Source organism: Mytilus californianus, unplaced genomic scaffold, assembly GCF_021869535.1.
Source record: "Mytilus californianus isolate M0D057914Y unplaced genomic scaffold, xbMytCali1.0.p SCAF_6, whole genome shotgun sequence".
NCBI classification, from domain to species: domain Eukaryota; kingdom Metazoa; phylum Mollusca; class Bivalvia; order Mytilida; family Mytilidae; genus Mytilus; species Mytilus californianus.
Window position 1 is genome coordinate 66,427,061 of NW_026262712.1, and position 16,041 is coordinate 66,443,101.

Consider the following 16,041-nt stretch of genomic DNA (forward strand, 5'->3'; position numbering starts at 1 on the left):
TTATTTCTAGTTCGTTTTTATCACGCTAAAGACAATCAAGAGTTTCCGAACGCTGGTTACTTAATTCAATGTTGCCATCGATTTAGTCGAAAAGTCATGTTTGCATTTCAACATCACTTAAGAAGGTAAATAAGTTTGACTTCGAAAAAAACATCTGTTTACCTCAATTAGCTAGTATGTTTCTTTTCGAACGTTCAATATCCCTTCTTTTATTATGGAAAATTATTGTCCTCCCTGACATTGACAATTAACGATGTGATATCTAAACGTAGAAAAGCAAAATTATCGATATTTGCAGATGGCAGTTTATAGGGCAACTGCAAACATTTTAACAAAAGGCTGTTCCAAGAACATTATATATTAATTACATCTACAAATTATGAAAAATATTTCTTGACCTAAAAACCATACATTTATTTAATTTTTGAGCATACAAATATCGATCCCCCAAGATATATTTTTTTTTTAGAGGATTTTCTCATTTTGTAGTATTTGTTAAGAATTTCAATTTTCGGGAAATATTGCGCAACTAACCTCTTATTTTTTGTTTGATTCGGGATCACTGTATCCTGTTCTATAAGGATCATATGAAATTTTTGGAAAATTTTATCCTTAAAGAACTAGAAAATAGGAATTTGTTTTATTATCGCAAAAATATGGAGTATTTATTCTTGACTTTTGACCTTGATTTAACGGAAATTGCACCGTACGATTTTTTTTACGACCGGGCAAAACAGAATGTACTGATGATTTTGAATGATATATAATACAGCCGTGTGTTAGGTGGGTGCATTAAAGTCCTTAAGTAAGCGTCTTTTTGAAAAATGTCACTCGCCCAAAGCTTTTTGCAGGCTACAGGTTGTTCAAATTGTCAGTTGTTTTAAAAAATATACAGGCAAAACACTTCTGTGTGAATGGAAAAAACATGAATAATAGAATGTCAAAATGAAATGTTAGGAGACAGCTTTTAAAATGTTCTTTCAGAAAATAAAAATACAGATTGGGGTCGGAGTAGTCGTTATCTTGCTACTAAACATATTGATTAATTTACTATATATTCCTATTATCTGAATTTTGTATCCCTTTACGTGAGTAAATTAAAACTTTTGGATCAAACAACCCAACTTATTTTATTTGTAAAAACAGTCGATATACCTATATAGTTTCTATTCAGTTAGATGAAAAGTCTAACAAATGAACTACATTCCTTTTTCAAAATTTTCACATTTCATTATAGAACTAGAACGATTGTGTTTTGCATTTTTACTGTTCATGAAATAGGAACAAATTCAAACTTCCTTCAGTCAAATATATCAATTTCAGTATAACAGTTTCCATTTAAGTATCCATATTATATTAGCCTATCCATTAACCAATTAACAAAAAAATCATAATTAAATTAAATGAACAATGTCTATAATTTTACAGTATCAAAGGTCAGTTCAAGTTCTAATCATTCCTCCTATGACCGTAATTATTTTATCTAATGAAAAATGAAAAATGAAGAAAGAGTAATTTACTGTAAGTAATTCTTTTTTCCTGTAAGTAATTCTATTTTCGCAAGAGACTTCGCGATAGAAAAAAGTACGTAAATAAAAATAGTCGGCAATATATTGGATACGTTTGATCTTTATATATATATATATATATTTATTACTCATCAACAAAATAACTCGTCGCGTAGCAAATAAGAAAGATCTTAACATATTTGAAACCGAATGGTAAATGTTAAACTTGTAATGTTGAATATTTAATTGAATATTGACCATCGAACATTTCGCTAGTGAATAGAGACACAGACGCATTGTATCGATGAACCAATTTGTGATGATGAGCGTAAAACTTATGTAGTGTCTATCTCAATCGTTCTCTCAGATAACTCTAATGGGGCAATTTTGTTGTAGGTCCTAGCTCCAGTTAATGAAGCATGATTGACATGAACATGCACGAGTGTAAGGTTAAACTACAAACATAACATTTTTCCGAGATCTCCCTTGAATGATAAGGCAACATTCACGACATCTTCTGATAAAGTATTATACTTATACAGATATCTGCGTAAAATATTTTTTTAGTAAGACTTTGCTCATATTTACTTTTACCTTAAATTTCAAGTAAAATGCATTTTTTCGTTCAAATATGACATGTTTATAATGTCACAGAGTGGGATACAAGGCAATCGTTTAAACGTGATAATGGATCTGCCTGAATTAGGAAGCCGAAAATTGAAAAGTAAAGTTGTAAATTTGAACGAAAAACGTTGAACGCAAATCATGAATGTACAGTACTGATAATTAAATATTTAGTGTTAAATATCAAAATCATATGCGATGTTAAAAATAAAGTTGGATGCTAAACATTTAGTGAAAATTAGAATTGACCGTTAAAACTTAAACTATAAATGTAACATCTGAATGTTGAGATCAAAATATAAATTTTGTGATTTTTAACATGTTGAATACAAATATCAAAATAAAGCGCTGAAAATTGTCCAACTAAACTTTCAAAATCTAAAAATTAATATCGGTTGCTATGTCATAAATAAAACTTGCATATATATTTTTTGTTATGTTTACAGCAGAAGACTAAACCTTGAAACATGTAACCTTGATATGCATTAAGTATTTAAAAATAATTTGATTGTTTTTCGATATGTCTTTTAGCTTTCAATATACATATATATATATTTATATATATATATGGATTTATCAGTACAAAGATTAATACAATTACACAAATGAAATTAAATATTGCCTAACAATGTAATATTAACACACTATTTAGCATGTTAATATTACACTTGGGCAACAACGTAAAAATCTAGTTGTTCGGGGATAGAATAAAAACAGTATTGATACAGCTTTCGAAAAAGCAAACAGAATTAACCGCAAATAACTGCTTAAGTATAAGGATAAGAATAACGGAGTCAACAGAACAGCTCTTGTACTCACTAAACATCCTGATTTTAAAAATGGTGTGGATGAACGCAACTATGGACTTCAACAATGAGCGAAACCAATGCCGTATATTTAGCTATAAAAGACACCAACATGACAAAATACTAACCATTCAAAAGAATAATCGGAATAATTTATGCTTTAACTTGATTTTTATCTTCTAAACAGATTTATGAAATGTTATACTATTGTTGCCACTCAGTTTTATATTCCGTGCGATTTGGATTATTTTCATTGCTTGATTTCATTTTTATAACTTGATTTAAATCTTCTGGGTGAAGTTAATATCGATTCCGTTCTATGCTTCCGGATCCTTCTCTTGTATTGATATGATATCTTCCTTCACATACGAAATATTTAGTGAAATCGACATTTGGCTATATTCAAATTCTTAATAAAACAAAAAAGGCATGTCTTCAAGGTAATAATAAATATTTGATAAGAATAAGCACAATTTTACATACCACAGCATTGCCTATAAAATAATAATTTATAATGTAAATAATGTTTCAATCTTCATTAATGTCAAAAAAGTGTATAAATACGTTTCATATTGTAACGAACCGACGCCACTGGCCGTGTAATTGTAGAAAGGTCTGTTGACAATTTTTGGTCTCATACTTTCGTCAGGAATTTTGCATCTCGGGTTCCTACCTCCAAAAACAAATGGAGGACATGCGATGTATATTTTATATTCTGGTTCAAATTGCAAAGCACAAGTTGTAAACGTATATAATATTTATTTACATATATACAAATGCAGACGACAAACCAATATTACATGAATTGGAATGTAATTGTTCGAGAAATTTATGGTTACTCAGTGTGGTGGGGGATAATTACCACTACTTTGTTTTTCTTAAAAATAAATCATTTCTAGTTTCCTTAATTCTACTTAGATAAACCTGTTTAATTATTCCTCCACTTCAAAAGTATAGTTGTGGAAATAAACAGTGTTATATAGAAGCAATAGCAAATTCTATAAACAATGAGTTGTCTGTTTGTTTTGTTCACACATTGTTGTCAATATAATGGAATTCGATGCGACTGTCATACAAGTGACAGATTTAGCTAGCTATAAAACCAAGTTTAATCTACCATTTTCTACATAAGGAAATGCCTGTACGAAGTCAGGAATATGACAGTTGTTTTCCATTCGTTTGATGTGTTTGAGCTTTTGATTTTGCCTTTTAATAAGGAACTTTCTGCTTCGAATTTTCCTTGGAGCTCGGTATTTTTTATATTTTACTTTTTGTATTTCTTACTCTGGAAGATTACTATATAATTTTAAAGTATGTATTTGCAACAACAAAAATATTTTCCTTAGCGGTCACATGATCAGTAAAATGGCTCTTAACGGGGAAACGGGAACAATGGTGGAGAACGATGAAAAGTCTTAACTATTGCCGTTCTTAATCAAATTCATGACTTACGATTGGTTGGAACATAATTTCAGGTTTATGAATATTTGTGCCACACACCTTGCCAGCTATGAAAATATGTTATAAAGTGAAGGAAGTGTGGTAAAAAAAAATGGAAAGGGTACTTGCCAAACAAAATTGAAAAACATTCAAAGGTACAAATGTAAAAACATGAGCAGTTCACGTTAATGTTTATACAGTCACTTATATTTTCCATTGCAGGTTTGCTCCATTAAAGTGTATATCCACATGTTGTTGTTGTTTTTCTTTCTCAGGATCAAGTGTTAAATTACATTTTGTAATATTTGTTATTCCAGTTGTTACAATATTAAAGGCAAACGTATGATACAGTCAATTATTTACGACTTGCACACATAAAATCCTCGTCAAACAAAGGACGTCTTTTAAGCCTGGTATCTTTGACTAGTTTTCAACTTTTTTTTAATGTTCTTTATATATTATGTTATATAGATACAATGGATAAGCGTGGATTCTTGAAAAAGAAACCATGAGCCCGGAGGGCGAATGGTTTGTTTTTCATGAATCTACGCTTATCCATTGTATCTATAACTTAAACTATTGTGTTAATTTCTTTTCAAAATTAAAGCCTTTTCTTAATTAGAAGGTATTGTAAGTGAGTTTAAATAACCATGTTATCGTGTCCAACGATGCATTGATAAATCTCAGATCACAATTAATTGGTTAACAAAATACAAATATAACACTTCTACCTTTAAATATCTTTATATTATCGGGCATCTGAATATTATCTGTTTTTACAAAATAAGACATATTCGAACTTATTTCTAATAAAATTGAGAATGGAAATGGGGAATGTGTCAAAGAAACAACAACCCGACCAAAGAGCATATATAAAGTCTATATATAATAAGTATGTTACCGAAATTTCTAGCACTCTAGGCACATCACGATTTTCTCGCATAGGAATTTGCGAACAAACATTTGTAAAATTATGTAGTAAGACAGATGAAATCATACTATATTTATACAACAAAAATTGACAAATAGAATGTAATCATTTTTGTTTCAAACATGTGAAATAGTCAATAATAATCCAAAAAATAAACGGTAAAACTCGCTATTATTACAAAAATATCCACTATAACATGCAAAATTAGAAAAAAAAAACAGAATTGGGACAACAGAGATAATACAGGGATTCGAACCTAAACCGACAAATCCCTATCTTTTAACTCGTTGATTTAAAGCATGCTAACCTCGCGGCTACCAACTTATACTATACGACTGCCCATTGTGTATATATATAAAGGTACAACCCCTGTGTGTCCGATGTTCATTTATATATATAAAATAGACATATAAGTTGTAACCTATTGGTAGCCGAGAGGTTTCGTCGATGTGTTGATGTCGGTCATTTATAACAGATTTCAAGGAAGGGTTCGATTCCCATTGAAGCCATATACAAATTACAAAAATTACAAATTACAAAAATTTAAGGTAAGTTTTTAAATTATTTCCATTAGTGAACAGAAATCAGTAAATTAGCCAATTCAAACTTAATGAAATTAGACACACAAAGGAAACAATTGAATATAATTTGGTAAGTCCATTTCAGTGGTAGATTTAGGAAGCGTTGATTCTAGAAAAAGAATCCACGGTAAATGAATAGGTTGACGTCACCACAATGGTTTAATCTGTCTGACACCTGTAATGTCATATATCAATATAAAAACAAATGACCTAAATTGTTAAAAGTTCTAGTTTGGTCAATGTTTTTAGAATTGTACATGTAAACAACGGAACAGTGATATTATTTACTGATAAAAACTCATCAAAGATAACAGGTTTATACGTTGAACGTCAGACGCGCAATTTGTGAACATCATTCTCATCAGTGGCGTTCTTATCAAAACACCTGGAAAGCGAAATCAAATACAAATTGAAGACCATGAATAACATAAACATTAGAAAAGTTGTGCAAAAACCGGCTAAGACAATCTTTACATGGGTATAAAAAAAACCTCAGTATTGAAAATCAATTGTGCTAATAAAATTGCATCTTTAAAAGTCACAAGTCACAAGTCAAACACAAATATCTTAGAATAAAGTCTTTGACTTATACGACAACTTTCATCAACGCCCAATTATTTTTCATTAACACTGCTGCTCAAATGTTATTTTACCTAATATCATATTGTAATTATACAAAATAAATGTTCCCGATAGAGTATTATCAAGCAGTTAGTAAGCTATGTAAAGGAGACCAAGGACATATGACATAGGCAAAATAGAAATTTTCAATGTAATGTATTAGTGAGGCTTAATAATCTTAGTTTAAGTTTAATTGCATGTATTATAAACTGCAAATCTAATTAGAGAGTACGATAATGATAAAAATGACAAATGCTAAAAACAAACTAATAAAGCAGCACACAAAGAAACTGAATATATGAAATCCTAAAGCACAGCGTATTCAAAGGAGTAATGCCAATAAAGGAAAACTTGGTACAGGAATTTCCTTATGTAGGAAATGGTGGATTAACCCTGGTTTTACTGCCAGCTAAACCTCTCACTTGTATGACAGTCGCATGAACTTTCATTATATTGACACAATAGGTAAAAATGTCAACGTAGGACTAAAAAGTTAAGGTTAATAATTTAAAAAGACAATAAAAGAACACTATAACACATAATTAAGATTATAAACAACGTCAGTACCTAGAATCTATACTTCAAGGCCATCATGTAAATTTGTGAAGTTGATACGGAATATTTTTCAACAAGATCTTGGTATCTTCCGATGAACTTTTTTAGAAAATGTACGTGACGTTCTTTGACATTACCCTGGTTCATCAGCTTTCTACTCAGACACTGGTGAAGTTTTATAACGTCTGGGTAGCAGCTGCAAGCTCTTAAATACTGAATGAGTTGGGAAATGTATATCCCATTTGCAGGTGAAGTTGGTATATTACTACTAAGTTGGGGGAAATTGATAATTTCAAAATTGAAATCGTCTCGTTTGTCATAGATTCTGGTACTGAGATGACCGCTAATGTCAACTTCGAGGTATAAGTCTAAAAATGAGGCGAAGGATGCTGTGTCTGTTGATTCTTGAATTTCTAGTTTTGGACGATATATTAATGGAACCCAATCAGAAAAGTTTGGATTGTTATTGGAAAAAACATCATCAATATATCTGATTCAACAAATAATTGTCAATAAGAAACTTCAGCATACTGATCTCTTGTTCCTCTGTGTAGCATGTTTTTGCTTTTTGATCACTATTAACAAAATATTCCGTATGGTATCCAAAAGTAATAAATTTATAGCGTATGCTACTATTTTTATATTGAAAAGCATTGTGAGTTATTTCTTTTAGACGATTTTTTTAATTTCACACGGGGAATGGTATACAGGGTTGAAAAATCGAAATTTTTGAAAGAATTAATTTCAGAGAAAGACCGAGATTCAAAACTATCCAGAAGTTGTTTAGGTTTTATAGAATTCACATATGTAAATAGCACTACGCTTTCACGGTATTTCTTCCACTGCGGACAGAATTTTTGTCAATCTAATAGACAAATCCTTTGTAGAACTTGAAGATGAGCCGGCAATGTATCGTTGTTTGTACGGAATTTTGTGAAGTTTAGGTATCGAATCCAAACAAGGTAAGTTCTCAGATTTGCTGTTCAATTTAATGTTCATTGAAGCCATAAAGGACTTATAATTCGCCAAAATATCATCCTTGTCAAATGATATGTTTTTGTATGTGGAATTACCTGAGTGCTCATTTATTCCTTATTCTTTTAAGAGACACTCGTAGTAGTACGATTTATATACAAAGGCAATATTATTTGTAGCTTGGCCGCAGGAACAACAGCATATTTTTCGTGAAGAGATGATAGACATTTCACAGCTTCTTTGTCTCTGAAAATGGTCGATCATTCACACAGTTTTTCAACTTATAAAAACTTGATTGTTTTGAGTCATTCTGACAAAGAATGCAGTTCAACGTCTTCTCGTTTAGCCCATACTCTGGTGTAGTCTTCAATGGAATCCATAATTAGGTGATAGAACGTTTAAGCGAATCATATGTTTGTGACCGTATTTGTTGTTTAGGTTAATTTCAATTTAGTTCAAAACACTTTCAACATTTTAAATTATATAAATTGAATTGAATTTCAATTAAATAGAATTATTTTCAAAATGATTCAGCTTTTTTAATACTTACCTTCAACCAATTGTGCGCATTCTTTAAATCCACATGTGTATAATATCCCTATGAACTTCATGAAGCAACATTTTTCTTTCACTACATCAAGAAGTTTTTTTACACGCTTTTGTGTAGTCAAATTTATAATTTGGAACTTTTCTTCGCCGGTTATTATATTATTCTCATGCATTCGCCTTGCAATTTCTGGTACTCCTTCATGAGTTATAGTCCTTTCGATGGTTTCCCTGTGTTTTTCAAAGTTTCGATAGTATTCCATTTGTGCACTAGACAAAATAACACCTAGAAATAACTTGAAATCTCAGAATTGAAATAAGAAGATATTCTGCGACCGTTGATTTCTATTGAATGTTTGTTGTCTTAAAAACTGAAACAAGAAATAAGATGACTTTTGTTATTAAAATTGTTATTCATGATATTACCTGCCGATATCTTTGTTAATAACAAGAAATTGCGATAATCTATACAAAGATAACAATAGGAAAACAAGAGATTAAAAAAACGGGACAATAGAAAAGTAGCTTTTCAATTTATCAAGGTAAGATTATAAGTCCATATTTGTTATTTTACTTTGTTAACCGCACTGTTTAAACGTAATTTCAAAACAATGTTGTGTATTGTCAGTCATTCGGGAAAAATTGAACAAAATTAAAAAAAAAAACAGACGATAAAACCAAAAACAGACATAAAAAATGTACAAACAGACGTTACAAATTAAAAACAGAGGTTGAAACTAAAACAGATTATTTTGGATAGGGACAGAAATGAAATGATAGTATACAGGATAGGGACAGAAATTTTGCCTTGCAACAGGTCACCTATGAACCCCTCACAGAGTTGCTGCAAATGTTCGCAACGTGCAGAGAGCGTGGCACTCTACACGATGCATCGGATTAATTTCCCCATTCATTCTGACCGGACGTGGCTGAGAACTTGTGCATTCCGTACAGCCAAACTGACGCCCTACTTGGCAAGGGTTTTACGTCCGATCAGATAAGAACTAAGCGACCATAATTCTATTCCCCAGGTACCCATAAGGTGATTTTGGAAAACAAATAGTCTAAATTGGAATTAACATTAAAATATAAGCTTGTCCAAGGCCTGATGAAAATGAATATTTGTCCTATAAAATGCAGTACTTTGCACGAAATAGTTGTATACAAAAAGTGAAAATAGATACGCCGTACTTTCAAACTATGTATAATGAACATTCTATCAGCCCAAAATACTCCTCCCACTGAAAATCAAATGGTCCCCTAAAGCTTTAAAATTCAATCAGGTTTTACTGAGCAATTTATGAGTTTTTGTTATATAAATAGGTAAATACCTTATTTTCATAATATTATCATAATCATTTTTATTCAATATATGTAACTTCCTTAAATATTCATAATAAAAATCCACGTTCTAAATATCTAGTTTTATGTACACTTAATCCACGCCAGGCATACATTGACTATCGACTGCATGAAGTCAAAACTTGTTTTTAACTACATGTAAACATTGATTTGTATCAATGGGAACGTAATGGAGTTCAGTTTAAGTGTTGAGTACACTTACACCACACCGAGTTTAGCTCAATATAAAGACGATTTTAGTTCCTCATTACAGACTTGATCTTATTTAAATGAGAATTAATCTGCAATTTTATTTTTATTTTTATGTCACTTGAGAGCCTGCATTCAGTTTATAACAGAGGTCATTTTGAAAAGAGGGGATCAATTCCCCTTAATTCATTTCACGCCGTGTCAACTTTAAAAAACAATCTCCTAATCATTACTAAAATTCACAGAATGGCAGCTTCGTGTGTGACCTTTGAAGTTCTTACAACATTAAGGGATATGTTTTAATAAGTTGAAAAAAGTGCTCTTAAAACTGCACTTTTTGTACAATTTTGGCAAATTATCAAAAATGGTAAAAAAAAAGAATAAGACGGATAATCTTGACCATACTGAATTGGAATTGAAGCTATATTTTTTTTGAAATTAACTATCAACTGCAGTTACTTGTTTTACTTTTTTGTTGTTGTCGTCTATATATTTATTTGTATGTTTGTTTGAATTGTGTAGTCAGTGTATGGTGTTAATCTGTGATATTTTAAAAAGTGTTGGCTGCTAGATCCCAATAATTCTAGTGACAAAATTGCCTTATGGACTCCAGTAGAAGTGGATAACTAGGGTTGCAAGATATAAGTCCAATCACGATGTTGCCTATCCGCCTTTCATGGAATTCTTTGCACTTATTAGAGAGATCAGTAAGATCAAGAACGATTCAGGGTTCAACTTCGAATCATATGTTACATTAATCATAAAAGGTGCTGCGCCATATGATGGCAGTTGAATAGCATCTTGGCGACAGCGGTCAACAACAAGATCTGTGTATCCTACACAAGACAAAGCATCCCTTGAACGAATGCTGAGCGTTCCAAGCCAAATCAATTGAGGAACGCAAGGAATTGTTAAGACAAAACAAAGTGTTACAAGTTCTGTGAGTCAACTTCACACGTAAGTCGGGATTGCACCGCGAGGATCAGTTGTAACGAGTGTGGAAGTCAACGACACACCACCGCACTGCACATGACAAGGGTGCAACTACACGAAAATTCTCAATCTAGTTTCTCCTGCACAATCTACGGCGGGGAGAAAACAGAGTCAGCTTAAATCAAGTTAACATCTGTGAGTTCAACCTGCACAAAGATCCTAAGAGTGAGAAATATTGTGCTAAGATATAACCCGTGAATGTGTTTCATAAGGACAAGGTGGACAAAACTATCCGGATGTATGCCATCATTGACGACCAAGGTTACCGGTCTCTTGCCTCGCCCGAATTCTTCAGTCTTTTTTACATCCGTGATAAAACGGAAAACTACAATCTATAAACATGCTGCTAATAGGATGAGACCTTATAGAGGCACGCCGCGTCCTTGAACAATGCTTAGGACCACCTAGAACTCAATTTGCCCAAAAGTTGAAATTTGGTTGGGTCACAATTGGAAGTACACAAATTATAAACAAACTGTTCCGCTTGAAGTCAGCACGAAGACGAATAACATATTGCTTACTGAATCAGAACGACTTGTTCCCTCGCTACCAGAAATAGCTTTCGAGGACAAAAATGAAATACTAGTATTTGGCCAAGATAACAACCAAACATTTATGATTCGAATGTCAAAGTTGCAAAAATGCATGCCATACAATTACCTGAGTGTACTGGATCCTGCACCAAGACTAGTAGATTCACGAATTTCTCTAAGGGAACAGCACTTGTGTCACCAAAAGTGAAATCTATGACTTCTATGGAGAATTCTATGGATAACCCAAATTTCATTCTGGAACAAGTAAGACATGAAGTTCACAGAAGAGAAATACGTTTCATTCGCAAACAACAACCTATTACGAAGCAAAGACCGATGGCCTAACTCAATCCGCCTTTGGACAAACAAGGACTACTCCGAGAAGGAAGCTGTATCGTCAATTCTGACTTGAATCGTAATGAAAAGGAACCAGTGATCCTATCTGGATATCATCATATAGTAACGTCTTTTGGCAGACACTTCTACGACAACATCAAACATCGAGGTTGCCACTTCATAGATATAGCAACTAGATCCGAAGGATGAAACGTAAGGACGAAACGCTTGATTTCGTCTATTATACACAAATATGTGACATTCCGCAAACTCAGAAGAGGACCAAGTACTTACTCTCGTCTGACCTACCAAAGGACCATCTTCGATCGTCATCGCCATCTATCTACGTTGGAAAAAAATAGGTCATACCGTCGCAACAGCAACAATAGAAGATGCCATACCTCATAGTGATCTTGTCGGAGACATCCTTTTTCTAAATGATAAGAGACTGTGTCGAACCCAGTTTCCCGTGTGATAAATTTAAACTCTAAAGCGAAAAGTTGAGAACCGACATTTCTCACATGGCCAATAGTGGAATTGATTCCTGTACCCTGTACATATTCAATTTATGTTGGGATTTATTTAATTTATATTCATACGCGATGTATCTATGGAATAGTGATAACGGATATATATCAGATGAGGAGTCTTCTGTAACATCATTCATTATTTATAGTTCGTTGGTTATAATCTTGATCTCTTTATGTGTTCCTGACCTAGGAGGATTATACATCTTTAAGCCGTATAAGAACTTCAAAATATCGAAGTTACTGTTTCCTGTTCCCTTTCTCACATGTATCTATTACAAGAAAACTGCAAGGTCATTACGATACAGAGGAACATTTCGTACAGATGTCATCTTGGACGTGATTTAGGGCTAACCACAGACTTTTTACCATTTGTTAGATTGGTTCTTGATTAAAGTATCAGCACCTGATAGTCTTTTCTGCTTGAGCCCAATCGTCGGTTATACTTAATGGTCAGGCAATTACAGAAAGCATTATTTTTTGAGACACTCGTGTCGGTCAAGTATTCGTGATGGTGACCATAAAACGTATGTGGTATCGATTTAAGTTGTGCTTACTAATTCCCTTTCTTGGTCAGTTTTATGATATTGTCGCACAACGTTTTATTGAAGTCCGTATATATCTTTAACATGCACTGGCGTAAAGTATCGTACCAATTACGATAGATAAACATCGTATAATGGGACAGAGGGTATATTAAAACTGATAAATGTGAAGTTGATAATGAGGGAATTAAAATTGTCTTGTGTAAGGCAATCGAAATTATGTGCAAAACTGTCTTCAACAATAAAGCATAACGCTGAATTAAGTTTGATATTATGGATATGTTTGAAACTATTGTAAAATCTCTAATATATATTATGTTGATTTGTTGATATTTACATTCCAATAAGTTATAATGTCCGGATATTTAACAATGTAAAAGAGTGAAAAAAATTTAGGTGAAATAGAGCCTACATCTGAAAAGTGGTTGTGACATTTTAAAACGTTTCTATTATTCATGTTTCATAAATCAAGACAATGTGTCCCACATAGTGATCAGACATATTCTGTTTAAACTTTAAAATATTACTATATGAGAATAGCCTGGTGCAGTATGGGACCCATACCAACAAAATGTAATACAGATTGGATATTGTTCAAAGGAGGACAACAAGGTATGTTATATACTAACAGATATCACAACAACTCATCTGTAAGTAACAAGCTTGGACATCTTGAATGTATTTCCCTGCAAGAACGAAGTAAACACAGCCGCTTAATAGTAATAACAACTATGTCAAGATTATGTAAACATAAACACTGAGGACAAACTTTTTTTCCATTTTTACTTTTTAAGATGATGTTTTACCAAGTATGTGTTTTTATACTAACTGTATCATTACATCAGCAAACAGAGCATCACATGTGTAACAATTTAAATGTAGTGCCATATTTTAACAGTACTTCTGAAATATTACACTGTCAAAACTCTACAGGCACGTATAACGTGACACTAGCAAACGACCTAGGTATTGGATTTCACTTCATGATTTTTTACCACATAAAGCACAGCAGACGATGCCCAGCATATATCCAAGTTGAGTTTAAGCAACGACATCACAGACTACTTATACTTCTTGTCATTAGCGGTGATAAAATACTCAGTCCAGGACCAGCAAAATCCATGCGGTCACTGCTATAAAGCATTTGCGAAAAACCACCGTGCAGTTCTATGTGAGGCTTGCAACCACTGGTGGCACATTAAATGTGCCAATATTTCACCTACCATTTACACTGAACTATGTAATTCTGTGGATCCATGGTTATACAATGACTGCAACTCATTTAAGTTTACCAACTCATTTTTTGATATTTCGTTATAGACGAAAATTCTATGAAAACTAGCAACTTATCTTCATCAACAGAAGGTTCAGACAGAGTCATCTTTACTGAACGTAGAGAAACTAGAAAGAAACATATGAACTACTTTCATATAAATACTAACAGTATGCGTTACAAGTTTGACGAAATTAAACCGATTTTAATTGATAAAATTGATAACTGTCTAATAATTTCTAAATTAAATTAGATTCTTCTATTAAAGACTCCTTATTTGAAGTTGGTGGGTATAAACTACAGCGAAGAGACCGTACTAACAATAGAGGAGGTATAGCTACTTTCATGCGAGCTGACATACCAGTCAAAAGAAGACTTGACATTGAATGTAAGATTCTTGAAAAAATTGTTTACGAGATTACTCTTGATAAAAGAAAATGGTTAATTTATGCCATTTATCGTCCATTTATCGTCCACAAGCAATGGCGAATAATATATTTATTCATAAATATCCTCTTAGATAAAGGTTCTACATTTGTAGAAAATTATATGGTTATTGGTGATGTTAACTATGATTTTATGGTTAAAAACAAATCACAATTGTTGGAAGATATATGTGATATTTTTGATCTGTCAAATATAGTGAAAAAAACCTACATGCTATATGAAAGGATATGAACCATCCCTTGTAGGTGTTATTTTACAAATAGAACAACTCTTTGTTTCAAAACACCGAATTTTAACACTGGTGTTAGTGATTGTCATCATATGATATTTTCTTTTATAACAGGTCATTCACCTTATTATGTAAACACAAGACACAATATAGACGTTTTGAATCTTTTGATGTTGAAAAGTATATAAATGATCTTGATAATTTTAATTTTTTACATGATTAAGATGAATGTATAGATGAAATAAACTTAGTATATAATGATTTTGAAACTAAAGTCTCTGAGGTAACAAATTGTCATGGACCGATGAAGTACAGATACCCTTGAAAAAACTCATATTCTATTTCTACATAAGTATAAATCATTATGATGATGTCAAAGAGACCCATTTCAGTCATATCTGATTACTTATCTTAAATCATTCTCAAAGTAGGTATGTATGTATTTAAAACCGCAAAATAATAACGTTTAAAGGCAGACTTTTGAATGATGAGTCATATGTTCTTGACTTTATATACACTATTTAAATTGTTAATTTTTCTTTTAAATAAAATTCACTGTATACTTGGAAATGATTAAGGAAGTTGGTCGTATGTACTGTGATAAATTGGTCACATTATTTTCAAATAATGTTTTATCATTTCGGGATAATAATAATGTGCTGTAACTTGCATATATATCATATATCAAAGTAAACACGCAGTTTATATTTATGATAAACATTTTGATGTTAAACCTATACATGTTGACACTGTAGACAAACTGGTGAAAAAGATCAGTATAGAAAAGCTACAGGAGTAGATCAGATATCATCTAAGCTATTACGAGCTGGTGCACCAATACTGAACAAACATATAACAACACTTATAAATAATACCATAGAATCAAGTGAATTTCCAAACAGACTTAAAGAAGCTCAGGTCGTACCACTACACAAGAAGAACAATCCACTTGATAAAAAGAACTATAGACCTCTGAGCATTTTACCTACATTCTCAAAAGTATATGAAATGGTTATGTCT

General features: G+C 32.1%; 1 protein-coding gene across 1 annotated transcript in view; it reads right to left on the reverse strand.

Annotated features, from left to right (window-relative positions):
- LOC127704228 (uncharacterized) overlaps nt 1-16,041 on the reverse strand; it is a 51,284-nt gene that overhangs the window by 33,812 nt on the left and 1,431 nt on the right. The window contains exons 2-3 of the mRNA XM_052208182.1: nt 8,592-8,958; nt 3,422-3,432 (exon numbers count right to left, since the gene is read on the reverse strand). Coding sequence (XP_052064142.1) covers nt 3,422-3,432; nt 8,592-8,850 — 270 coding nt within the window. The 5' untranslated portion in view covers nt 8,851-8,958. The remainder of the gene's footprint in view (nt 1-3,421; nt 3,433-8,591; nt 8,959-16,041) is intronic.